The 27359-nt window shown below is 44.3% G+C and overlaps 1 protein-coding gene across 2 annotated transcripts in view; it reads left to right on the top strand.

The window, feature by feature from the left end:
• Positions 1–27359, top strand: part of LOC121282052 (tripeptidyl-peptidase 2-like) — a 121540-nt gene that overhangs the window by 26578 nt on the left and 67603 nt on the right. For both annotated transcript variants that reach the window (XM_041195445.1, XM_041195444.1), the window contains exons 9-10: positions 13945–14072; positions 24121–24220. In XM_041195445.1, coding sequence (XP_041051379.1) covers positions 13945–14072; positions 24121–24220 — 228 coding nt within the window. The remainder of the gene's footprint in view (positions 1–13944; positions 14073–24120; positions 24221–27359) is intronic.

The raw sequence follows: 27359 nt of genomic DNA, 5'->3' as shown, positions 1-27359 counted from the left end.
CCCATTTAACTGTGCCACTTTATCTTGTGGTTACATATACATAGAATTTACAGCATAGAGACAGGCCATTTGCCCCAACTGGTCTAGGTTGGTGTTGTACTCCACGTGAGCTTCCTCTCATCCTTCACATCACCCTATCAACATATCCTTCTATTCCTTTTTCTCTTATATACTTATCTAACTTCCCTTTAAATTTATCTGTCCTATAGTCACAATTATTTACATGGTACTAAGTTCCATACTCTCTCTGCTCTCTGAGTAAAGAAATTTCTTCTGAATTCCTTATTCGATTTATTAATATCTTGTATTTATAACCTCTAGTTTATAGGACCCAAGTTGTGTTTGTCACTGTCCTTTTATATAAAATTTAACACACCAGGAAACTGTGGCCATGATCGCAAAACTGTTGCAAGAATTGAAAGGAGCAAAGGGTTTGCTTTTATTGGCATTGTTTGATAAAGCTTACTCAATCCACTAAAATTTCAACTGCAAATAGGGAGCTGACAATCCCAGTTTATTGATATCAGTCTTTCAGTAGATTGACAAATTAATGATTGTGAAGAAAACAAAGCTGCCTTCTCTGGAAACTCCAGCAAGGCTTTATGCAAAAAGGGCAGACTGAAAGCAAATGTGAATGGAATTAACTTTTGCTGATGTTTTTGGAAAGGAGCCAGACCTGTCAAGTCTTTCTTATTTCCTTAGAGGTTTGCCCTTTTGCTGTGAGATTCTCTGTCTACCCCTATCCATTTCACCAGATTTGCAATCTGATTTACTTTTCATTTCAGTAGACATGCAATCTGTCTGACTGTCAGAATTAAACTGAGTTAGAGTCATAGAAATGACAGTGTAAAGGGAGATCGCTCAGCCCATTGGGTCTGTGCTTGCCACCTTTGCTGATCCACTTTTCCAATATTCTTCTTATATTCTTTATTACTTTATCAGGCATCAGGGCTTACAGTTGCCTGGATAGACTGGAGAAGCTGGGGTTGTTTTTCTTAGAGCAGAGAAGGCTAAGAGGAGATTTGGTAGAGGTGTTTGTCACCATAAAGGATTTAGATAGAATCAATAGAAACTGTTTCCCGTGGCTGAACCATCAATAATCAGAGGGCACACGAGCAAAACCTTTTTCATACAATGAGCAGTTCGGATTTGGAATCTGCTGGCTGATAGGGTGGTGGAGACAGATCCATTGGTAACCTTCAAAGTGCAATTGGATAAACACTTGGAGCTGAAAACTCTTGAAGGGGTATGGGAAAGGAGCCAGTGAGTGGGACCAACTGGAGTGCTTTTCAAAAGAGCCAACGCGGACTCGATTGATTGAATGCCCTCCTTCTGTACTGTATTCTTTTATGATGCTATGATTTCTATTTACATACTTAGCAATTCTCTTTTAACTGACGTTTCAGAGTCTGCTTCAGTAGTACCTTGTCTCAAGGCATTCCAATAGCATTCTAATAATTCTCTGTGGGGGAGAAAAAGCATTATGGTGACTTCCTGGTAATTTTTGCTGGTGAGTTTATTCCCCTTATTGGGGAGATGGTGGCGTAGTTGTAATATCACTGGACTGGTAATCCACAGGCCCAGCTGATGATCTGGGGACTTGGGTTCAAATCCCACCATGACAGCTATTGGAATTTAAATTAAATTAATAAATCTGTAATATAAAGCTAGTCTCAGTAATGGTGGTAGTATGAAGAGATAACAGATGGGATATGCTAATGTATGACATAGATGATGATGTACCACTGACATCAGTCAATCATGTGTTAGACCCGAGAGAGAGACAGGAAGGCTGGAACACCTTGCCTAGGAGCAATGTGCCTACTCAGTAACCTATTTAGATGTACATAAGAACATCAGCAATAGGAGCAGGAGTAGGCCATTCGGCCCCTCAAGCCTGCCCCGCCAATCAATAAGATCATGAGTGATCTGCCCCAGACTTCAACTTCCCTTTTGTGCCAGCTCCCTATAGCCCTCAACTCCCTGATATTTCAAAAATCTATCTGCCTCTTCTTAAATACTTTAAGTGATCTAGCCTCCACAACTCTGGGGTAGAGAATTTCAGATATTCACTGCCCTTTGAGAGAAGGAATTCCTTCGCATCTCAGTTTTAAATGAGTGTCCCCTTATTCTGTAACCATGTCCCCTAGTTCGCGATTCCTCCACTAGTGGAAACATCTTCTCAACATCTACCCTGTCAAGCCCCCTGATAAGTAGTATTAAACAAGTGTTAATCAGACACCAGAGTATGTCTACAGGCTGTCTACTAACTAGCCTAGAGTCCAGGATAGAAGGACCATCTCAGAACATGGTGGCAACATTGGAGACATTGATGTAAAAAATACATTGGTGTTATTGAAGGAACAATGGAGTGAAGAACACCATGATAGCAGCTCATAACAAATCAATGGAAGGAGGAAGCACACTGGACAGAGGTAATGATTTCCATCCCTGTTGAGCAGTCCCTGCCCCTTCCCCATTCATTTGACTGCCTTGAGGGCCCACAGAGAGGCCAGCAGTGGGAGTTCTGGAAATGCCATTTTCTTCAGTATTGAGCAGCTTCAGGTCTTCATGAAAAAGAGCATAAATTATTTCCTTTCTGTATGTAGTAGGTCCAGTAGCAGATGACATTCTCCAAAGGTAGTTGGGTGCAGGAGATCATCGTGGACTTCAAGAACATTCTGCAAGCCTTTGACACTTATTTCAGCCTGAACTCAGCAATTGGACAAGCACGCTTTAACCATCACTTGCAACGATCTGGGAATCGATTGAATTATTTCTAACCAACCTATATCGCCTAGCTAGTCCTTGCGGATACATGGTGCTGAAGGATAAGCTAATCTGTGATCGCCTAGTCATAGATGTCCGGGATGAAAAGCTCTCAACTTTCTGCAGACCAAAGATGATCTTACTTTGAATCTAGCAGTCCAGTATGCGAGGCAGGCCAAGTTTAGAGATATCAACTGGGCTATAATTCGGCGCAACTCTAAAGCTTCACATGACACTGTTGACTAGGTAGGCCCACGGGCAGCGGCTCCAGCCATTAGAAAGCCCACCAAACCAGGCAGAAGGAAGGGAATCTCCATACCGGCAGCCATTTTGAGATGCTTGCGTTATGGCATGAAAACCCAACATCAACATCAAGAAAGTCCAGCAGGGGGTGTGGAATGCTTCCAGTGTAGCAGAACTGGACACCTCAAGTATCTCTGCGAATCCAACAATTTTAATCAAAGTCAAAGTATTTCTGAAACACATTCCACTCAAGAAATGGAAAGTCAAGAAAATAATGAAATTGCAGAGTTCCTAGGGGAAGCTAATGGTCTTAGTCTAGACTATTGGTCAGAGTGCAAGTTCAAGACTTCAGTATCACCTTTGAAATTGATACTGGAGCTGCTGTTAACATATTAGCAGATGAGCCTGACTGGCTTTGGCCAGTGACCCTTCATTCATCAGATATCAAATTACAAGGCTCAGGTGGCATAGACTTTCCAATTAAAGGCAGGATTATTGCTCCTCTTAGGTATAAGGTGCAAAAGATCATTGATTCTCTCTATGTTCTTCATAATCAGTGTGCATCCTTATTGAGTGGTGATGTTGGCATACTTCTAGGAATCCTAGAAAAAACATGATGCCCACCAGCTCAACGACTCACTATCTTTCACGCAACATTCTTTAACCTTTTATTTAGAACCAGTGGAAATTCAGCATTCAGAAGCTGAAGAAGTTTATGCGCTCAGCAGTAAGTTCCCTTCTTTCACAGAGTTGCCGTCCACTAGATCCTGGGTGGAGATTAAAGTTATGAAGTAAGGCGGAGGTGTCGGATACAGAACGTACTACAGCAGACAGTGACCACCTCCATGGTCCTGAATTGGAATTGGGGTGGAGAATTGCACCTGGACCTGAATAGGCTCTTCCTAGAGAGTGATTAGGAACCCTTGCAGCACTGAATGATCTGTTGGAGATTGAGGGCCTAGAGGATGATTTCCAGTTGATAGATACACCACATTAAGTCTCTGTTGTCTTTTTAGAGGAGTCAGCTGTGTTTCTAGTGGCTAAAGAGCATTCAGATCTTGGTTCCACTGAACCTGCCAATTTATTGCCTAGCCTATCTGCTGTTGTCCATGAAGAGTCTTCCACAGAGATTGCTTTGCCTGAGTCCAGTTCAGAGCCCATTGAGGACCACACTGCTAAAGAGCTGATACCTCCTTGGGGTGAAATTCAATTGGCACTCATATTTCAGTCCCAGCTAAAAGTCTTCTCTTCAGAGCTGGAGGTCAGCACAGAAGCTGTGGCTGAATCCTTAGCACTTCTGAACCTGTACAAAAATCTTGTCCTTGAGTTAATTGTCTACAGGAAATTTGTCACATTACAGAACGTGAGGCTGTCTTTTCTCCATATCGTCAGCAATTCTTCCCATTGACCATAGTGGAGCAACCTCGTACATAGAGAAGTGTGGCTTTCTTACCACTGCTTACAGAAAGCAGATGGTCTTCCCAAAATATCATTAGGAAATCATCTCTTCTTTTCCTGACAGTCTTACAGGAATTTGGCGGTTTTATCCTTTGTTGTCTAAGTTCATTGGAATCTGGGGTCTTCAATTCCTTTTCAGTTATCGATACAGCAGTGGATGATGAGGCTGTGACAGTCTTCCCTGGAGTTGAAGATCATTCCTCTTCTGACAGTCTTCCCCAGTCTGTTTTGAGGGAGCAACAAATTCGTCAGAGCCCTGAGTTGTGTTCTCCTACGCCCAGAGGGTCCAAAGGTCAATACTTTTCAGTCTTCTCTCTTGGACCAAGCTTTCGTTGAAAAGCATTTATTATCCTTGCAGTTCAGTCATCCTGCAACCTACACTCTGCCTCCCAGCAATGCTGTTAAAGTGCTGTCCTATTCTGCAGATGATGTCATCCTACAGATGCAGAAGAAAGCCCTCTTGCTTCCAAGACATCTTCCCTAGGGGCTGACAATACTGTAGGAGGTTGAATTGCCCAGGACTGTGACTTGCAGAGAGGAAGATTAGGGGTTGGAGTTGGGTAGAATCTGTAGTTGCAAAAAGGGAGTCATAGAAATGCAATGTAAAGACATGGGGCAATGACTTCCGATGAAGTGCCAATGAGTTGGATTGCCACTCGGAATTTCTTACCTGGAAGTCCAGGTGATCCTATCTTGCCTGATCTGCCGATTCAGCCCTGGCAAGATGTGTGTAGTGCAGCTTTCTCCTGAGGCCTACAATCGGGGGCAGCTCAGTGGCAGGTAAGTAACCCACGTCCCCTATTTTTTTGGCAGCTCTAGCTGCCGTAAATCAAGTAAGTCTTTGACAAGCCAGGAGAAGATATGTGTTTCAGGTAAGTGGGTAGGAATTGGGTGGAGGGTTAGGTAGGGCCTGGGGTGGGGTGGTGTTTGGGTGGAGGTGGGTAGTTGACCTCAGAAGGGGATGTGTTGGGGGGAGGTCAGGAGTCAGGCCTGGAGAGGGGGCGGAGATAGGCATTCGAGGAGGGGGCGGAGGTTGGGATTCGAGGATCGGGCCTGGGGGAGGAGCTCGGGATGGAGGGGGAGGTGTGGGGGGAGTCGAGCCTGGGAAGGAAGTCAGGGGCGGGTGTTGTGGGGGTAGTCAGGCCTGGGGAGAGAAGGTCGAGAGTCTGGAGGGGTGGGGAGGGTGTGTTGTGGGTTTCGGTGCGTCCCGGGGGTGGGGGGGTTGGGGATGGCAGCGGACGGGTGGGGTCAGTCTCGTTGTGGGGGGGGGTGGGGTGGAGATTCCTTTGGGGGTCGGGATGGGTTAGTCTGGGGCTGGTACTGTTGGGGTGTCCCGTTGAGTGTGGGAGGGTAGGGTTCTGTAGGAGGTCAGGGGGTGGTTCAGGGTGAGGCAGTATAATCGTTACACAGAAGCTAGAAGGGGTTTTAATTCTTCTAATTTTTTCTGGGTAGCTGTTGATGTAATACAGTTGGAACGATGTGAAGTATGCGATTTAACTTGCATTTTCGGATGGTTCCCAGTGCAGGGCAATTGCTCATCGGAAGTTTGGAGTTCCTGGGCAATTGCCGTGCAATCCTTATGTGGGAACCTCCAGGTACACTGCCCCGGAGCTCGGAAGTTATGGCTCATTGTTCTATGTTGTTAAAAGTAGGATGGTATACTTGGAGTGACGTGTAGGGTCAAGGGTTAATACATGGGATATGCTGATGTATGATGTAGATGATGATTTACCACTGACATCAGTCAGTCATATGTTACACTCTCTCTTGAGAGAGAGAGAGATTGGTACACCATGTCTAGGAGCAACATGCCTACTCTGTAACTTGTTTGGATGCAGTACTAATAAACAAGTGTTAAGCAATACCAGGTTATGTCTACAGTCTGTCTTCTAACCAAGTCCCACACCAGAGTCCAAGATAGAGTGACAGCCTCAGAGCAATGGTGGCCATGAAATTATCATCGATTGTTGTAACAACCCATCTGGTTCACTAATGTCCTTTTAGGGAAGGGAATCTGCTGTCTTACCTGGTCTGACCTACATGTGACTCCAGACCCACAACAATGTGGTTGACTGTTAACTGCCCTCAGTTCAAGGGCAGTCAGGGATGGGGGGCAACAAATGCTGGTCTTCTCAGTGACACCCACATCTCATGAAAGAATAAAGAGAAAAAAAAATCACCAAACAATTCTCAATTACCCTCTCAAAAGCTTTCATGATGCTGAAAACTGTTGTTGGAATGTTTCTTAATCTTCTCCATTCAGTGTAAAAGCTCAATTTTTTTCATGGCTTTATGCAACTACAATCTCCCATTCCCTTTTTTTTTGTTGAAGTGAATCTTCACTGTACCTGCTCCATGACCCAAATTTTCAGATGAGGTGGATGTGAAAGATCCCATAGCAGTATTCGAAGAACCGCCATGGATGTTCTATCTGGCCAATATTTATTCCTCGACCAACACCAGAAAACAGATTATCTGGTCATTATCACATTGCTATTTGTGGGATCTTGCCATGCACACATTGGTTGCCACATTCTGTGCATTGCAATGGTGACATACTTCAAAAGTACTTCATTGACTGTAAATGCTTTGAGGTGTCCTGAGATCATGAATTGCGCTGTAGAAATACAAATCTTCGATTCTAACTTCCTCCCTATCGAAGGGCATGAGATTTGCCTAGCCTAACCAATGTCTTGTAGCATTTCTCTACCATTCCCTACCTTGCTTACAGCCCATATATCAAATCGAGAACCCCATTTTCCTTTAGGGACATCCTGAGGGCTTGAAAGATGCTTATATAAATGCATGCTCTTTCTTAATACCTTCTGTATAGGCTCGGCTAGTGGAAGAAAATCTTTGGAAGCGAATAGCTGTTGAAATTGGGAGAGGCAAAACTATAGGAAGGATGATCTAGTTTGGTGACTGCCCTCCCACACTTTGTTCTTATCGCACACCCTGTTGGCTGTAAAGATTCTCTATGAAATGACTCTGGGCAGTCTCAAGTCATCCTAACATGTGTACAGCACAAAACTACACAAAATCTAGACGATGCAAATTGGCAGCGTCTTTAAAAGAGAATGGCCAGAATGAGAAATGGAACCCACACCTTGGTGCACGAGGGATTGTAGTCTTGTGTATTGTCGGAGTCCAAGTACATAGTTGGTGCAAATCAGATGAAGCTCAGTGTTGTCCCTGACCTGACAGTACTTCATAGTACCCGATGACAATATTAATGAACTCCTGCTTAACTTTATATGAGTTATCTGTTTGCTATTTTGCCAAAAGCAAAAAAAAAATAGAAGGGCAAAGGAGTATCATAGGAGCTTATTGCCAGGCTAGTGTGTCAGAAATGGAGAAACTTTCCATCCTCCTGAAATTATTTTCATCAGCAGAAAAACTCAGCTGATAAATGTGAATGCAAAACATAACAGAATAATCAGATTGGCTTAAGCTGCTCCTTTGATGTTCCAAAGCGCTGCACAGAGGAACAAAGGAAGGGAGTAGCTGTGGGGAAAGTGACCGAAGAGATTGCAGGGGGAAATGAGGTGAATGGTTTAAGGAGACAGTTTAGGATGGAGGGCTAAGGCAGCTGAAGAATTCCATGTTTTTGGAAACAGGACCTCAAAGGGATAAATTAATTAAAACAAAAATACCTGGAAAAACTCAGCAGGTCTGGCAGCATCTGCAGAGAGGAACACAGTTAACGTTTCGAGTCCGAATGACTCTTCTACAGAACTAAGTAAAAATAGAAGAGAGGTGAAATATAAGCTGGACAAGAAGAGCTGGATAGAGGGCCAGTGATAGGTGGAGATAACCAAAAGATGTCACAGACAAAAGGACAAAGAGGTGTTGAAGGTGGTGATATTATCTAAAGGAATGTGCTAATTAAGGGTAGAAAGCAGGACGAGCAAGGTACAGATAGTGAAGGCCCGAACAATCCCCATCCACCACTGCTCTTCTCCATCTGGCTGAACTTGTTCTCACACTGACCAATTTCTCCTTCAACTCCTCTCACTTCCTCCAAATAAAAGGTGTGGCTATGGGTACCCGCATGGGCCCCAGCTATGCCTGTCTCTTTATGGGGTATGTGGAACATTCCTTGTTCCAGTCCTACTCCGGCCCCCTTCCACAACTATTTCTCCGGTACATCGATGATTACTTCGGTGCTGCTTCGTGCTCTCGTCGGGACTTGGAAAAATTTATTAATTTTGCTTCCACTTTCCACCCTTGCATCATTTTCACATGGTCCATCTCTGACAATTCCCTTCCCTTCCTTGACCTCTCTGTCTCAATTTCTGGTGATAGACTGTCCACCAATATCCATTACAAGCCTACCGACTCCCATAGCTACCTCGACTACAGCCCCTCACACCCCGCTTCCTGTAAGGACTCCATCCCATTCTCTCAATTCCTTCGCCTCCGTCGCATCTGTTCCGATGATGCTACCTTCAAAAACAGTTCCTCTGACATGTCTTCCTTCTTCCTTAACCGAGGTTTTCCACCCACGGTCGTTGACAGGGCCCTCAACCGTGTCCGGCCCATCTCCCTTGCATCTGCCCTCACGCCTTCTCCTCCCTCCCAGAAACATGATAGGGTCCCCCTTGTCCTCACTTATCACCCCACCAGCCTCCGCATTCAAAGGATCATCCTCTGCCATTTCCAGCATGATGCCACCACCAAAGACATCTTCCCTTCACCCACCTCCTGGCGGCATTCCGCAGGGATTGTTCCCTGCGGGACACCCTTGTCCACTCCTCCATCACCCCCAACACCTCAACCCCCTCCCATGGCACCTTCCCATGCAACTGCAGAAGGTGCAACACCTGCCCCTTTAGTTCCCCCCTCCTCACCGTCCAAGGGCTCAAACACTTCTTTCAAGTGAAGCAGCATTTCACTTGCACATCGCTCAACTTAGTCTACTGCATTCGTTGCTCCCAATGCGGTTTCCTCTACATTGAAGAGAACAAACGCAGACTGGGTGACCGCTTTGCAGAACACCTTCAGCCTGTCCGCAAGCATGACTCAGACCTCCCTGTCGCTTGCCATTTCAACACTCCACCCTGCTCTCATGCCCACATGTCCATCCTTGGCCTGCTGCATTGTTCCAGTGAAACTCAACGCAAACTGGAGGAACAGCACCTCATCTTCCGACTAGGCATTTTACAGCCTTCCGGACTGAATATAGAATTCAACAATTTTAGATCATGAACTCTCTCCTCCATCCCCACCCCTTTTCCAATTTTCCTCCTCCTTTTTGTTTTTTCCAATAATTTATATAGATTTTTCTTTTCCCACCTACTTCCTTTATTTTTAAGTGTATTTCCATCCATTGTTTTATCTCTACCTTTTAGCCTATTTCGGTCCCTTCCCCCCCACCCCACCCCCACCAGGGCTATCTGTACCTTGCTCGTCCTGCTTTCTACCCTTAATTAGCACATTCGTTTAGATAATATCACCACCTTCAACACCTCTTTGTCCTTTTGTCTGTGACATCTTTTGGTTATCTCCACCTATCACTGGCCCTCTATCTAGCTTTTCTTGCCCCCACCCCCAACCAGCTTATATTTCACCCCTCTTCTATTTTTCCTTAGTTCTGTTGAAGGGTCATATGGACTCGAAACGTTAACTGTGTTCCTCTCCGCAGATGCTGCCAGACCTGCTGAGTTTTTCCAGGCATTTTTGTTTTTGTTTTAGATTTCCAGCATCCGCAGTTTTTTGCTTTTAAATTAATTAAAGCAATTGGCAGTTGGTTGGAGCTTTCGCTAACAACTGAAGCAAGGGCTCCAGGGACCATACAGAATCACAATTAACTAGCAATTTCCCTCTGTGGTATACTTGGATGAGTGTCTACATCTTACTGAGTCATTCTTCCATTTGTTGTTTTAATGGAGTTATTAATCTGTTCTATTTATAGCGTGGCCGAGTGGTTTAAGGCACTGTTCCAGCCTCTAAGGAGACATGGGTTTCAAATCCCACTGCTGCCAGGTCAGCCGATTATCATTCTGAGGACTTGAGCAAATCACTTCTGGTGGAGGAGTGAGTGCTGAAATTTAAGTTCACTTGACTGATACCTGGGATGGGGGTACTATCTTACAAGGAAAGGTTGGACAGGTTGGGCCTGTATCCATTGGAGTTTAAAAGATTGCGAGGTGATCTTATTGAAACACATAAGGTCCTGAGGGCACTCGACAGGGTGGATGGTGAAAAGATGTTTCCCCTTGTGGGAGAGACTAGAACAAGGAGACTCAGTGTAAAAATAAAGGGTCTCCCATTTAAGACAGAGATGAGAAATTTTTTCCCCCAGAGGGTTGTGAGTCTTTGGAACTCTCCCCCTCGGAAAGTGGTGAAAGCAAGGTTGTTGAATGTTTTTAAGGCAGAGGTAGATAGATTCTTCACTAACAAGGGTGTCAAAGGGTATCAGGGGTAGGCGTGAATGTGGAATTGAGGACACAATCCAATCTGCCATGATCTTATTGATTGGCAGAGCTGGCTTGGGGGGGCTGAATGGCCTACTGCTGCTGATTTGTCTATTTGTATGTATGTTCATAATTTAATACACTCTGAACTACAATAAAGGAAGGAAATATACCTTAAATGGTAAGATGTTGAATGGCATGCAGAAGCAGAGAGATCTTACTGTGCAGTTGTCATTAAAAATGGTAACATGGTTGGGATATTCTAAGGACAAAATGGTGGTTCCTTTATCCATCTGGATTAATCCAATGAAAGAATAAATGAACAAAGAGATTATTTTGAACTTGAAAATTACTTTAGTTAACCTGCCATTAGAGTATTGCATATAGTTTTACACACCCATTAAAGAATGATGCATCCTAGGGTCGCTGGAATGTTACCAGGGATGAGGAGTTACAGTCATGGGAGTCACTTGAGAAGTTAGTGTTGTTCAGTAGAGCAGAGAAGGTTAATGGGTGACCTGATTGAAATTTTAACATTATCAAGGGTTATTGTTGTGACCCACCCCAGGTGAGGTTCCCCAAAGTTGTTGATCCAGGTGCGATCTCTCAATTTGTCACCATCTGGCTGGGACACCCCCAAATTGTTATGCCCCGGGCGAGAAGGGATGAACTGGCTCCCTGTCTTTATTCAGCCATCCCACCCCCTCTGTTGGTCACCACAAGATTTAATCTAAAATGGATCCCTTTCGCGGATACTTTTTTCCCAGAACCGAACCGTTCTGGTTTTGAAGGAACCAATTTGGTCAGGCTTTCTTGATTTAAAGGTAAGATTAAAGTTTATTAACTACTAAAGGCAAGAAATGATAAAACACATGCATAAATGGTTATACAGGTTAAAAGTAAAAGTAAATGAATATATAGAGAGGTATACGGAACAGTCCTTGAATCATGGGGAGTAGGTGATTGAGTGTTGTGGCCATTGCGATTTGAGATTCCAGACTTCGGTAGGCGAATGGTCAGTTTCGAGACTCCAGTAATGTTGACTCTGGTTGACGAATAGTTGGTTTCAAGGTTCTATTAATGTTGAATTCGGTAGAGAGGGAGAGAGATCAGGATGCCTGCAAAATGGTGATTTGCAGGGGTACCGTGTGTGGCTGTTACTTCTGAGTCAAATTTCCAGCACTTGCTCTCTCTCAAAAAACCCACCAATAGACAGACACCGGGACAGCTTTTCAGCTCACTTTTAACCCCTTCTTTGTATATTCCAAGTGGGAAGCAAATTCACAAATCTGCCTGGGCATTGCTTACAGGATTTCTTGATGGGATGATACTCATCTCTCATTATGCCCCATTGTCTCTACAGGAGGGAACAGTTAGTTTCTGAATGTCTTTAGAAGTACCTCGTCTGGCAATAGGATGGTGTTCCATTACCTCTTGGGGAGTCACCCTGCAGCATTCCAGCCAATGGCTAGTGTGCTTTTTTAAAACTCAGGTCTTATTTTTAAAATCCAATACTTCTGGACACAATTTAGTGTTCTTTCCTTCATTATCATGACATTATAAGTCAAGTAGTGAGAGATTGTTTTCACTGGTTGCTAAAATAGTAATGAGACGACACAAGTTGATGATAATAACCAAAAGCACTAAAGAGGCGGTTAGAAAAAATATCTTTACACACAGAGTACTCTGCCACAAACCAGTTTTGAAACCAAACCCATAAATCCCTGGAAAAGGATGTAAATACTCACTTGAAAGAGTCAAATATGAAATTGTACAGGGAGTGGGATTAGATGAGATAGGAGATCAATGGGTATGGAGAGCAAGAAAGGAAGTGAGACTAGACCGGATGGGATATTGCAGGATACAGGGAATGAGCTGGAGAAAGTGTTATCTGTGGGATGTTGAAGGGTACGGGGAGTGAGCAGGACAGTGGAATTAGACTGAATGCAGTATTAAACGTTATGAAGAATGAGCAGGAGAGTGGGATTAGACTGTGGGATATTGAAAGGTACAGGGAGAAAGCAGGGGAGTGGAATTAGATTGAATGAGATATTTAAGCTCATGAAGAGTGAGCAGGAGAATACAATTAGACTGGCTGGGATATTAAAGGTCACGTGGAGTGAGCGGGAAAGTGGGATTAGACTGGCTGGGATATTAAAGGTCATGTGGAGTGAGCGGGAAAGTGAGATTAGACTGGGTGGGATATTAAAGGGTATGGGGAGTGAAAGAGAGAGTGGAATCATATGAGATAGCATTCAATGGTATGGAGAATGGAATTAGACGTGGTAGCCTGTGTGGAGAAACATCTCAAATTTGTGGGATGGCGGTGACATAGTGGTAATATCACTGGACTAGTAAACCAACCTAATGTCCTGGGGAAAGGGTTCAAAATCCCACCATGACAGCTGGTGGAAGTTGAATTCAATTAATAATCTGGAATTGAAAAGTTAGTCTCAGTAATGGTGACCATTAAACCATTGTTGATTGTTATAAAGACTTATCTGGTTCATTCATGTCCTTTAGGGAAGGAAATCTGCTGTCCTTATCTGGTCTGACCTACATGTGACTCCGAACCCACAGCAATGTGGTTGACTCTTAACTGCCCTCTGAAATGGTGTAGCAATCCACTCTGTTCAAGGGCAATTAGGATGGGCAACGAATGCCCAGTCTTACCAGCGATGCAAGCAGCCCAAGAAAGAATAAAAGAAAAAAAAACATATTTCTTATAATGTTTTGGTCTCCGTGTCTTTGGACTGGGGACTGAATAAAATCAGACAGGGCTGTGGGGAAATGGTAGAGGAGAGGGGGCCTAATTGGAATTTTTAAAATTTATTTTTCCACAGGAAGTGGGTGTTGCTGGCTAGATCAGCATTTATTGTCTATCCCTAGTTGCCTTTGAGAATTTGTTGCTGAGCTGCTGTCCAAGTGGTCTAGTAGGGAGGGAGTTCCATTATTCAAATCCAGTACTTGTAAAGAGCTGGCACAGGCTTGATAGACTGAAGGGCCTCATTCTGTGCTGCATAATTCTGTGATATTTCTGTTCTGTTTTTTCATCCAGACGTATATGCAAAGTGATTGATGAAGCAGTTTTGAAGCACAATGTTATCTTTGTGTCCAGTGCTGGCAACAATGGGCCCTGTCTTTCGACTGTCGGCAGCCCAGGAGGTACTTGCACCAATATCATTGGTAAGTGTGAGACCAGTGCCCTACTAAAGTAGTAAGAAAACGCACACTGCTGCTAAATGAATAAAAATGACCCAACCTCATCTTATTGAAACAACATTTTTAAGGCATTTGAAGGTGTAGATGGTGGGAGGATGCTTCCCCTGGTTTGGGAGTCTAGAACCAGGGATTCACAGTCTTAGAATAAGGGGTTGGCCATTTAGAATTGAGATGAAGACAATAAACACAGAAAATGCTGGAAAAACTCAGCGGGCCTGACAGCATCTGTGGAGAGAGAAACCGGGTTAACGTTTCGCGTCCTCATGACTTTTCTTCAGAGCTAAAGAGAATAGAAATATGATGGATTTTAACAAGTAATAAAAGAATAAAATAAAAAATCTACAGAAGAACACTAACTTCTCAAGTGACTCCCATGGCTGTAACTCCTTATCCCTGTTAACATCCCAGTGACCCAAGGATGCATCTTTCTTTAATGGCTGAAGACTATATACAATACTCTAAAGGCAGATTAACTAAAGTCATTTGCAATTTCATCATGATCTCTTTGTTTATAAATAAAAGAATAAAATAAAATATTAAAAAGTGAAACAAATAAATAAATAAATTTTATCCTTTCTCCTCAGAGTCATCTGTCACTTTTTCTATGTTGTGCTTTTACAGAGTGCTGACCCTTGTTTTGCTATTAACATCTGCTGTCTTATCCTTATGTCACTGTTAGCACCTTCTTTACTTTTTACCACTATCATTAACATTAAGATGTCCATGACATCTTTGTCAATCTCTCCTTAACTATCACCTATCCCTGACCTCCTGTCTTGCTCCACCTGCTCTGCCCCCTCTTAAACAGTTTAAAATCAATCACATTTCCACTTTTTAGCTCAGAAGAAGATTCATATGGGCTCAAAACGTTAACTCTGTTTCTCTCTCCACAGATGCTGCCAAACCTGCTGAGTTTTTCCAGCATTTTATGTTTTTATTTCAGATTTCCAGCATCCGTAATATTTTGCTTTTATCTGAGATGAGGACAAATTTCTTCACTCAAAGGATTGAGGATCTTTGGAGTTCTCTATCCCAGAGGGCTGTGGACACTCAGTAGTTGAATATGTTCAAGACAGAAATCAATAGTTTTTTTGCACACTAAGGGAATTGAGGAATATGAGATAGTCTGGGAAGATGGAATTGAGGTAGAAGATCAACTGTGATCAGAGTGAATGGCTTGAAGGACCGAATGGCCTCTTCCTATTTCCTATGTTCCTAACTAGTTAGGGTTGAAATGTTGAAAGGCCACACTCTACTTTTAAAGTAGTATTGTTGACTTAAATTGCTGTCTTGTATTTGTTTTTTGAATAGTCACAACTCTTGTTGCACATTCCCCATAAACCTTTAACATTAGGCCTTTCCTTGTCTTCCATTTCAACATCAGCAGCTGGTGATGCTGCTGCCCACCCCAACCCTGTCAATAATAGCTCCTTACCCAGATCCATGGAAGGATTTGTGTTCAAATCCCCTCCGAGACCTCGCCCCTGCTACCTTTGACCACCTTCATTTCTACAGCCCTCAGAGTGTTTCTTCAACTCTGGCCTCTTGGTTATCATTGCTGAACCATTGATGACTGTGCCTATTGCTGTCTGGAGCCCAAACACTAGAATCTGCACCTTAAACTGCTGCATCTGTCCTTCCTCCTATAAGAATATGCCATTTGGTTATCTGTTTAATATCAGATGGGGTAGCATAGTGGTTACATTACTGAACTAGTAATCCAGAAGCCTGGACTAATGATGCAGAGACACGAGTTCAAATGCCAACATGGCAGTTGAGGGATTTAGTTTCAATTAACTAAATAAATCTGGAATAAAAAGCTAGTATCAGCAGTAGTGATGAAACTACTGGATTGTCATAAAAACCTATCTGATTCACAAATGTCCCTTTTGATTTGAAATCTGCTCTTACCTGGTCTGCCCTATATGTGATTCCAGACCCACAGCAATGTGATTGACTCATAACTGCCCTCTGAAATGGCCTAGCAAGCCACACAGTTGTACTCAAGGAGGTGGCTCAACACCTTTTCAAGGAGATAGACAATAAATGCCAGCCTTTCCAGTGATGCCCGCATTCTATAAATGAACAAAATTAAAATCTCCTTCCTTGGTTTGGTATCAGTATTTGTCCAGTCATGGTCCTGTTAAGCACCTCGGGCATTAAAGTCACTATATGAATGAAAGTATTGTTCTGCCTTGCCTCTATCCACCCTGCTTTGCAAATCTCATTAAAGCTTTTTTTTTTATTCGTTCAAGGGATGTGGGTGTTGCTGGCTGGGCCAGCTTTTATTGCTCATCCCAAATGCCTTTGTTCAGAGAGCGTTTAAGTGTCAACCGCATTGCTCTGTGTCTGGGGTCACATGTAGGCCAGACCAGGTAAAGATGGCAGATTTCCTTCCCTAATGAACATCCGTGAACTAGATGGGTTATTATGACAATCGACAATGGTTTCATGGTCATCATTAGACTTTCAATCCCAGATTTTTTTTAATTAGATTCAAATGCCACCATCTGCCATGGCGAGATTCGAACCCCAGTCCCCAGAGCATTACCCCTGGATTTCCAGATTACCAATCCAGGGACAATACCACTATGCCACTGCCTCTCTTCCATGAGACTGTTTGTACATAGAAACTCAAAGCAGGAGTAGGCCATTTGGCCCTTCAAGCCTGCTCCATCATTCAGTATGACCATGGCTGATCCTCTATCTCAGTGGCATATTCCCGCTTCCTCTCCATACCCCTTGATGTCCCTAATATCCAAAAAAATTATCAATTTCTTTCTTGGATATACTCAGTGACCCAGCCTCCACAGCCCTCTGTGGTAGAGAATTCCACAGATTGACCACCCTCTGAGTGAAGAAGGTTTTCCTCCTCTAAGTCCTAAATGGCCTGCCCTGTATCCTGAGACTGTGGCCCCTGGTTCTAGACTCCCCAACCAGGGGAAACATTCTCCCTGCATCTCGTCTGTCTAGCCCTGTTAGAATTTTATACGTTTTAATCAGATCCCCTCCCATTCTTCTAAACTCTAGTGAATACAGGCCCAGTTGAGCCAATCTCTCCTCATATGCCAGTCCTGCCATCCCCAATATCAGCCTAGTGAACCTTCGCTGCACTCCCTCTATGGCAAGTATATCCTTTCTTAGGTGGGGAGACCAAAACTGCACACAATCCTCCAGGTGTGGTCTCACCAAGGCCTTGTATAACTGCAGTAAGACATCCCTACTTCTGAACTCAAATCCTCTTGCATTGCAGGCCAACATACCATTTGCATTCCTAATTGCTTGCTACACCTGCCTATTTACTTTCATTGACTGGTGTACAAGGACACCCAGATCCCTTTGTACATCCACATTTCCCAATATATCACCATTTAAATAGTACTCTGCCTTTCTCTTTTTCACACCAAAGTGTATAACTTCACATTTATCCATGTTATACTGCATCTGCCGTGTGTTTGCCCACACACACAACTTGTCCAAATTGCCCTGAGGCCTCCTTGCATCCTCCTCACAATTCTCAACTCTGCACAGTTTTGTGTCATCAGCAAACTTGCAAATATTGCATTTGGTTTCCTCATTCAAGCCATTAGCTGGGGCCCGAGCACTGATCCCTGCGGTACACCACTAGTCACCGCCTGCCACCCAGAAAAAGATCCATTTATTCCCATTCTCTGTTTCGGGTCTGTCGACCAATTCTCAATCCATATCAGTATATTACCCCCAATCCCATGTGTTTTATTTTTGCCCACTAGCCTCTTATATGGGACCTTATCAAAAGCCTTCTTGAAATCCAAGTACACTCCATCCACTGGTTCTCCCTTTTCTATTCTACTCGTTACATCCTCAAAAAACTCCAGTAGATTAGTTAAGCACAGTTTCCCTTTCATAAACCCACGCTGACTTTGTCTAATCCCGTTAAAGCTTTCCATGGGAAGAATTTTCCCATCAGCGAGTGGGGGAGGGGCCTGCTCACTGACGCGTAAAATGACTCACGGTGACATTGGGAGTGCACCCCGACATCACCATGCATCATTCAGATCGTCAGTTTGGCAGGCGCCGAAGCCCCCCCCGCCCCCCCCACAGGGAGCGCTCAGCGCTTCCGGGCGAGCATCATGTGAAATGGTGCCGTGTCGCCGATGGAGTTCACACCCGCCCCCACACAAACCCCCCCCCCCCCCCCCCACCAACGGGGCGAAATTTCTGGCCCACGTGTTCTGTTACCACATCGTTTATAATAGATTCCAGCATTTTCCCCACCAGTGATGTTAGGCTAACTGGCCTGTAATTCTCTGCTTTTTCTCTCCCTCCTTTTTTGAATAGTGGGGTTACATTTTTCACCCTCCAACCTGTAGGAACTGCTCCAGAGTCTATAGAATTTTGGAAGATGACCACCAATGAATCCAATATCTCCAGGGCCACTTCCTTTAGCACCCTGGGATGTAGATTATCAGGCCCTGAGGATTTTTCAGCCTTTAACCCCATTCATTTCTCTAGCACCATTTTTTAACTATTTTCTTCAATTCCTCCTTCTTACTATTCTCTTGGTTCCCTAACGTTTCTGGGAAGTTATTTGTGTCCTCTTTTGTGAAGACAGAACCAAAATATGGGTTCAATTCTTCTGCCATTTCTTTGTTCCCCATTATAATTTCCCCGTTTCTGACTAAGAGACCTACATTTGTCTTTGCTAATCTTTTTCTCTTCACATGTTTATAGAAGCTTTTACAGTCAGTTTTTATGTTCCCTCCAAGTTTACTGTCATACTCCGTTTTCTCCTTCTTGATCAATCTTTTTGTCCACTTTCGCTGAATTCTAAACTGCTGCCAATCCTCAGGCTTGCTGCTTTTACTGGCGATTTTACATGTCTCCTCTTTGGATCTAATACTATCCCTAATTTCTTTTGTAATCCATGGTTGAGCCACCTTTCCTGTTTTATTTTTGCACCAGACAGGAATGAATAATTGTAATTCATGCATACATCCCTTAAATATTCACCATTGCCTATCCACTGTCAACACTTTTAGTAAGGTTCCCCAATCCATCACTTGCCAACTCACGTCTCATCCCCTCATAACTCCCTTTGTTTAGATTCAGGACCCTAGTTTCAGATTTAACTTCTTCACTCTCTATCCTAATGAACAATTCTATCATTTTATGGCTGCTCTTCCCCAAGGGACCCCTGCACAACAAGATTGTTAATTAATCCTTTCTCATTGCACAATACCCAGTCTAGGATAGCCTGCCCTCTAGTTGGTTCCTCCATGTATTGGTCTAAAAAACCATCACATATACACTCTAGGAAATCCTCCTCCACAGTATTATTGCTAGTTTGAATTGTCCAATTTATATGTAGATTGAAGTCACCCATGATTACAGATGTACCCTTATTGCATGTGTCTCTAATTTCCTGTTTAATGCCTTCCCTTACATCTCCGCTACTGTTTGGGGGGGCTATAGACAACCCCCACCAACGTTTCTGCCCCTTGGTGTTTCTTATCTCCACCCAAACAGATTCCACATCATGATTTTCCCAGCCAGTGTCTTTCCTCACTATTGCATTGATTTCCTCCTTTACTAATAGTGCTACCCCACCAACTTTCCCTATTGTCTGTCCTTCCTAAATATTGAATGCCCCTGATTGTTCAGTTTCCATCCTTGGTCACCCTGCAGCCATGTCTCCATAATTGCTACTATATCATAACCGTTTATATCTATTTGCGCCGTTAATTCATCTACCTTATTGCAAGTGCTCCGCGCATTAAGATACAATGCTTTTAAACTTGTCTTTTTAACCTTGTTAGTCGTCTTAACTTTATTTTGCACTATGACCCCATTTGTTTTCCGTCCATGTTTTTTCTGCCTTCCAATTTTGCTTCTTACTTTTCTGTCTTTCGTTTCTATTCCTGTTTCCCCCTCCTCTGTTTCCCTGATCAGGTTCCTATCCCCTTGCCATTCTAGTTTAAACCCTCCCCGACAGCACTAGCAAACACACTCCCCTCCCCCCAAGGACGTTGGTCCCAGTCCTGCCCAGATGCCACCCATCTTGTTGGTACTGGTCCCACCTTCCCCAGAACCAGTCCCAATGTCCCAGGAATCTGAATCCCTCCCCTTTACGCCATTTCTTCAGCCACATAATCATCTGATATATCCTGTTATTTCTACTCCCGCTAGCATGTGGCACTGGCAGTAATCCTGAGATTACTACCTTTGAGCTCCTACTTTTTAATTTAGGCCCTAACTCCCTATATTCAGCTTGTAAGACCTCATCCCTTTTTTTTTAACCTATGTTGCTGGTACCAATATGCACCATGACCTCTGGCTGTTCACCCTCCCCCTTCAGAATGCCCTGCAGCCTTTCTGAGACAACCTTGACTCAGGCAATATACCATCCTGGAGTCTCTTTTGCGGCTGCAGAAATGTCTGTCTGTTCCCCTTGCTATTGAATCCTCTAACACTCTTCTCCACCACCCCCCCCCCACCACTCTTGTGTAGTAGAGCCACCCGCGATGCCATAGACTTGGCTCCTGCTGCTTTCCCCTGAGAAGTTGTCTCCCGCAACAGTAACCAAAACAGTACATCTGTTCAAGAGGGGGAACAGCCACAGAGGACTCCTGCACTAACTGCCTTCGTCTACTCTGCCTGGTGGTCACCTACCCCCTTTCTGCCTGTTCAATCTTTACCTGCGGTATGATCACCTCGCCGAGTGTGCTGCCCATGACAATCTCAGCATCGCGGATGCTGCACAGTGAATCCACCCACAGCTCCAGCTCCAAAATGTGGTTAGCCAGTAGCTGCAGCTGGACGCACTTCCTGCACACATGGTCGCCAGGGACATGGGAAGTGTCCATGCCTTCCCACATAGCGCAGGAAAAGCATATCACTGGTGAGAGCTCTGCTGCCATGACTTCCCTTTAGATTAAGCTCGTTAGTTACTCCCTTTAAAGAATACTAACAATGCCAGGGGCCTTATTCCACTCCAAACACTCCCACTACAGTCCAAAGTCCTCACCTTATTTTGTTTAAGCTAATGGACTGCAGCAGTTCAATTAGTAGAAAAACTAGAAGTACTCACCTGACCCTGCTTACCAATCAGCTGCCTCCCCTGCGTCACATCACTTTCTGAATTGTGACGTCACTTTGAATGTCACTGCCTGAAAGTCCTGAGGGTACGCCTCTCCTCTCTAATCTAGTCCTCTATTTTTCACGCCCTTTTATACCGCTCTCGCTGGCCTCTCCTCTCCTGTCTAAAACTCACCTTCTTCCAACCCTAACAGCAACTTCTGGTTAATTGCTAAATTAAAGAAAGACTAGACTTTAGGTAAATTAAGGGTTAAGCTCTAACCCTTAAACTCCCTCAGTCACCAATCTCCAACTGAAGCTCTCTACTGCAGCCAAACACAGCACTCAGTTTCAGCAAATGTAGCGCAGGCAATGGGCCCTGACATAACTCCAGAAGATTTGTGCTCCAGATCTAGCTACACCCCGAGCCAAGCTGTTCCAGCACAGCTACAACACAGGCACCTGCCTCACAATGGGGAAAATGCACAGATATGGCCTGTCCATAAAAAGCAGGACAAATCCAATTCCTCCCAATAATTGCCCAGTAATCTACTGTTGATATTCAGCAAAGTGATGGGCAGTGTCATTGACAGTGCTATCAAACCACAGTTAAATAGCAATAACCTCACCGATGCTCAGTTTGGGTTCTGCCAGGGCCACTCAGCTCCAAACCTCAATGCAGCCTAGGTCCAAACCTGGACAAAAGAATTCCAGAGGTGAGGTGAAAGTGACTGCCCTTGACTTCAGGGCATTTGACTGAGTGTGGCAACGGGGAACCCTTGCAAAATTGAGATTGAAAGGAGTCGGGAAAAACTTGTCACTGTCTGGAGTCATACCTAGCAGAGAGAAGATGGTTGTGGTTGTTGGAGGCAATCACCTCGGCCCCAGGACATTGCTACAGGAGTTCCTCAGGGTAGTATACTAGGCCCAACCATCTTCAGCTGCTCCATCAATGATCTTCCCTCCATTATTAGGTCAGAAGTGGGGATGTTCACTGATGATCGTGCAATACTCAGTACCATTCAGTACCCACACCATATGGACTGCAGCAGTTCAAGAAGGCAGCTCACCATCGCCTTCTCAAGGGCAACTAGGGAAGGGCAATAAATGCTGGCCCAGCCAGCGAAGCCCACATCCTGTGAATGAATTAAAAAAAAATTCACAACTCCTCAGATACTGAAGGAGTGTGTGCCTGCATGCAACAAGACCTGAACAACATTTAGATCTGAACTGATAAGAGGCAAATAATATTCATGATACCCAATTGCCAGAAAATGATCATCCCCAACAAGGGATTATCTAACCACCTCCCCTTGACGTTCAACATCATGACCATTGCTAAATCCTCCACCATCAACATCCTGGGGATTACCATTGACCAGAAACTGAACTGAACCAGCCAAAATATACTGTGGCGACAAGAGCTGGTCAGAGGCTGGGAAATCCATGATGAGTAACTCATTTACTGTTTCCCCCAAAGTCTGTGCACCACCTCCAGAGTACAAGTCAGGAGAATGATGGAATACTCTCCGCTTGCCTGGATGAATGAAGCTCCAACAACATTCAAGAAGCTCAACACCATCCAAGTGAAATCAGCCTGCTTGGTTGGAACCCCATTCACCGCCCGAAACATTCACTCCCTCCACCCCGACACACAGTGGCAGCAGTGTGTAGTACCATCTACCAGAGGCACTGCAGCAACTTGCGAAAGCTCTTTCGACAGCACCTTCCAAACTTGTGACATTTACCACCTAGAAGAACAAGAGTGGTTGACGTATGGAAATACCATCACCTGCACATTTCGCTCAAATTGACACACCTTACCTACTTGGAAATATATTGCCGTTCCTTCACTGTCACTGAATCAAAATCCTGAAACTCCCTTCCTAACAGCACTGTGGGTGTGCCTACGCCACATGGACTGCAGGGGTTAAAGAAGGCCACTCACCACCATTTTCTCAAGGGCAATTATGCAAGGACAATAAATGCTGGGCTTGCCAGGATTGCTGACATCCCAAGCAGAATTTTTTTAAAAGTAGACATTTCTCCTTTGGGAAGCGTTTTACCAGTTGGGCTATTGTCTTGGATCCAGTCTGAATTTGTTAGTAGCTTTACCTGATGCTAGATTTGGTTCCAGGATTACAAAGGATGCAGTGAACATAAAGTGAAAGTTATTACTTTTCTCCTGCAATGAGACTTGTGAAATATTGTTTCATAGAACTAGACATCGAAAGTACCTCCAGCGCACACCGGCGCATCCCTTCTTTAGTGAAAAGCCTCACTCCACAATATTTCCAGCCAGAGGCAAACCTAGTTTGACTTTGACAGAGCTGTAGCTAGTTTCTTTGTCAAAAGGTTACAATTGAATAGCAAACTATGGGCAATTGCCCTGAGCTGTAATATCCCACTGTAATATTATGCCCCTAGGGAATTGCACATAATTTGGCTTATTGCAGGAGATCCAATATATGCATTAAACTTCATTTGTGATTTATTACCAAGAAGAAAACTTGCATTTATATAGCACCTTTAACATAACAAAACACCATAAGGTGCTTCACATTTTCAACTAATATTGACACCAGCCAACATGAGATTTTAAGAACAGATATCTGGTCAAAGAGATAGGCTTTAAATAAGGTCATAAAAGGAGAAGTGAGGTAGAGAGATTTAACGGGGAATTCCAGAACTTGGGGTATAGGTAGCTGATGGCAGCAACACAATGGTGGTGTGATTGAAATCTGGACAAGCAAGAGACCAGACTTAGAGGAGTGCAGAGATCTCTGAAGCTGGAGGGACTTGCAGAGATAACAGTGAGATTATGGAAAACAAGGATGAGAATTTTAAAATTGAGACCCATAACAGAGTATGATTTTTCAGATTGTCAAGTCTGGAATATCTGTTGTTCTACACTTGTATCACAAATGCCAATGACTGTAACTTGTTGTATTATTAGGTGTTGGTGCATATGTGAGTCCAGATATGATGGTTGCAGAATACTCTTTGCGGGAGAAGTTACCAGCTAATCAATACACCTGGTCATCGAGAGGTCCTTGGTAAGAGCCTGTTGAATCAGTTGTCCTTGCTCCTTTCTTATATTGTTTTAAACAGACCGTAACAAGGGCATAGGCCGGAATAATATGGGTGGGGGAGGGGCAGCGCAGCGACGGTACACACCCACCCTCCCCACTCCATCCAACCCCTGGAAACCACATTGGCGTGGAGCCAACTTGCTCCACACCGACCCACCCCGCAGCCATAAAGCCCTGCGAGGTGGACTAACAAAGGCCAAGTGGAACTTCTGCCCATCATTGGGTCATAAGTCCCGCCCTTGGAGCTCCCGGCCAGTTGGATTGGCCAGCAGCCCCATCAATCCCAGCAGCAACGGGGAGGTGTCAGTGGCAGCTGCTGAACCACAGGAAAAGAGGAAGATTAAGGCCAATGGATTCCCAGAGCAGGTAAGTTCGGGGTTTTGGGCTGGGAGAATTTGGGTATGTTAGATAGGTGGGGGTTGGTGGTTTAAGGGAGGGAACGGGTAAGAATGAAAGGAGGGGTGTTCGACCTAAGGGGGGGACCGACCCGCAATCGGCCAAGGGTTACCCCTGAAGAGTGACAACCCCCTCCTTTCCCACCCTTTAACTTTTAAATTTAACAAACGGGCATCCTGCTCCTGCCCAGCCTCCCACACTAAGTGTTTTATGACGCGGGCAGCATATTTTCAGGATCAATTGACTAGACAACAAGAACAAAAACAAAAATACCTGGAAAAAAATCGATTTTCTATATGTCTTAGTTCTGATGAAGGGTCATCCAGACTCGAAACGTCAACTGTGTCCCTCTCCACAGATGCTGTCAGACCTGCTGAGTTTTTCCAGGTATTTTTGTTTTTGTTCTAGATTTCCAGCATCCGCAGTATTTTGCTTTTGGCCAGACAACAAGCCTAATTGACCCTTAATTATTCATTTAAATGTGGCAGGCGGGCTGCCGATTTTGGCGCCTACTCAACCTCCCTGTATTCTGGGGGTGAGCTCAGGGAGGGGTGGGAAGGCGGTGGCATGAGCACCCACCCCCTTTTACCTGCCCCCCCCCCATGGCAAATACGCCCACCTGGGGCACATAAACATCAGCCCAAAGACTGAAGATCATCACCAGGAGAATGAAGGGCAAGTTATTCCAACATGGAATGCTTACCCTTGGCAGAGAGTATAACAGAAGCATAGGCAAACAAACAGGAAGATGCCTTTCAGCCCCTCAAGCCTGTTGTGCTACCCAGATCATGGCTGAACTCTATCTTGTCATCATGCCTTGGTTCCATAATCCTTAAAACCCTTAACCTAACAAAAGCCTATCAAGCTCAGTTTTAAAGTTTTCAATCGACTCTTAGCACCGACAGATTTCCGCTACCCTTTGTGTGAAGAAGGTCTTTCTGACACCACCATAAAAGGTCTCCCATTTAAGATGCAGATGAGATTTTTTTTTTCTCTGAGGGTCGTTAGTCAGTGGAATTCTTTTCCCCAGAGAGCAGTGGAGGCTGGGTCATTGAATATTTTTAAGACTGTGTTAGATAGATTCTTGATTGGCAAGGGAGTCAAAGAGTAGAGAGTCAAGTAGAGGCCACAACCAGATCAGCCATGATCTTATCAAATGGCAGAGGAGGCTCCAGGTGCTGAATGGCCTACTCTTGCTCCTAATTTGTATATTCGTATGTGTGCAACAATACCTATGTACCCCTGAGTGGCCCTGCTCTAATTTTAAGGTTAAGCTCCCTTATCCTGAACTTCCCCACCAGAGGAAATAGTTTATCTACCGTGTCCAACTACATCTCAACTAGTCAACATAGGAGTACCTTCACCACACGATTGCAGTGATTCCAAAAGGCAGCTCACCACCACTGTTGCAAGAGCGAGTAAGGATAGGCAATCAGTGCTGGCTTTGCCAGTGATGCCCACATCCTGTGAACAAATAAAAGAAATTAAGTTTAAGTTGTCCTTAACAGATTCCAGCAGTGCGTAGAATATTAAGTTTTTGAAAAGGAGGGCTACTTTATATGAGAAAATGTTTCCACACAGCGCATGGTTAGGGCCTGGAATGCAATGCCTGAGGGTGTGATGGAGTCAGGTTCAATCAAGGCATTCAAGGGGGAATTAAATGAATGTTTGAAAAGAAACAATCTGCAGGGTTTAGGGGGAGAAGGCAGGAGAATGGCACTGGGTGAAATGCTCATTTGGAGAGCTGGTGCAGACACATTGGGCTGAATGGCAGCCTCCTGTGCTGCAACAATTCTGTGATTCTTTGACAAAAGGATATGGAGAAAGGGTAGGGAAATGGGATTAGATTAGACAGCCAGCTCTTGCTAAATGCCTGTCTGCCTTCTATGATTGCTTAAACATGACTTGCGGTGATGTGACAAGTACCTGTATGAGTGAGAACAATTGGTGAGTTTGTGGTAGGGTATCTGCATACCTCTTGATGTATTCATATTGTATTGGCAGCAGACACACAGTCAAGGGGCAGATCATGCCTTGGCACCCGTGAATTCCCCCTTCTGACAAGTTCCTGAATAGATCCAGGCCGATGGGGGACATATCAAACTGCCCGTATGGATGATGCAGGAAAATCGTAGACCGATCACTGCACTCTTGTACATTTCTGATTACCAGCCTAGTTCTGTTTGGTCCTGATTGATATTTCAGCGCTGAACTCTAATCCCTTTCCTTGTCTATATTTTATACAAAGTGCTTTACAACAAATGCATGCTGGTATCATGTAATCTCTTTAATTCCAGTTGTTTGAATTACACGGCTTTGTTCCCCAAAAAGATCCCGAGGCTAAGGATCAATTGAAAATTTCAAAGCTGAGATTGATACATTTTCGTTAGGCCAAGGATATTAAGGGTTGCGACACCATGGCAGGAAGCTGGAGTTAAGAATCAGATCAGCCATAATCTAATTGAAATGGCTGCAGAACAGGCTTGAGGGGCTGAATGGCCTTGTGTTCCTATGGCTGGGATTTTCCGGCCCCATTGTGGTGGGATCCGCCACAGGAGGGTCAGATGATGCCGGTGGTGGGTGGGATGGGAAAAATCACACCCTATGTTTCTATCCCTCCAACTATTCCTGCTAACAGCCAGTGTTCCATCTGGAGCACAGAGCTCCTATTGACTGCCTCTGGCACTCTATCTTTTGCTCCAGAGTG

Source organism: Carcharodon carcharias, chromosome 9 (assembly GCF_017639515.1).
Source record: "Carcharodon carcharias isolate sCarCar2 chromosome 9, sCarCar2.pri, whole genome shotgun sequence".
NCBI classification, from domain to species: Eukaryota; Metazoa; Chordata; class Chondrichthyes; order Lamniformes; family Lamnidae; genus Carcharodon; species Carcharodon carcharias.
Note: the sequence above shows the minus strand (reverse complement) of the source record. Positions and strands in the feature narration are given on the sequence as shown.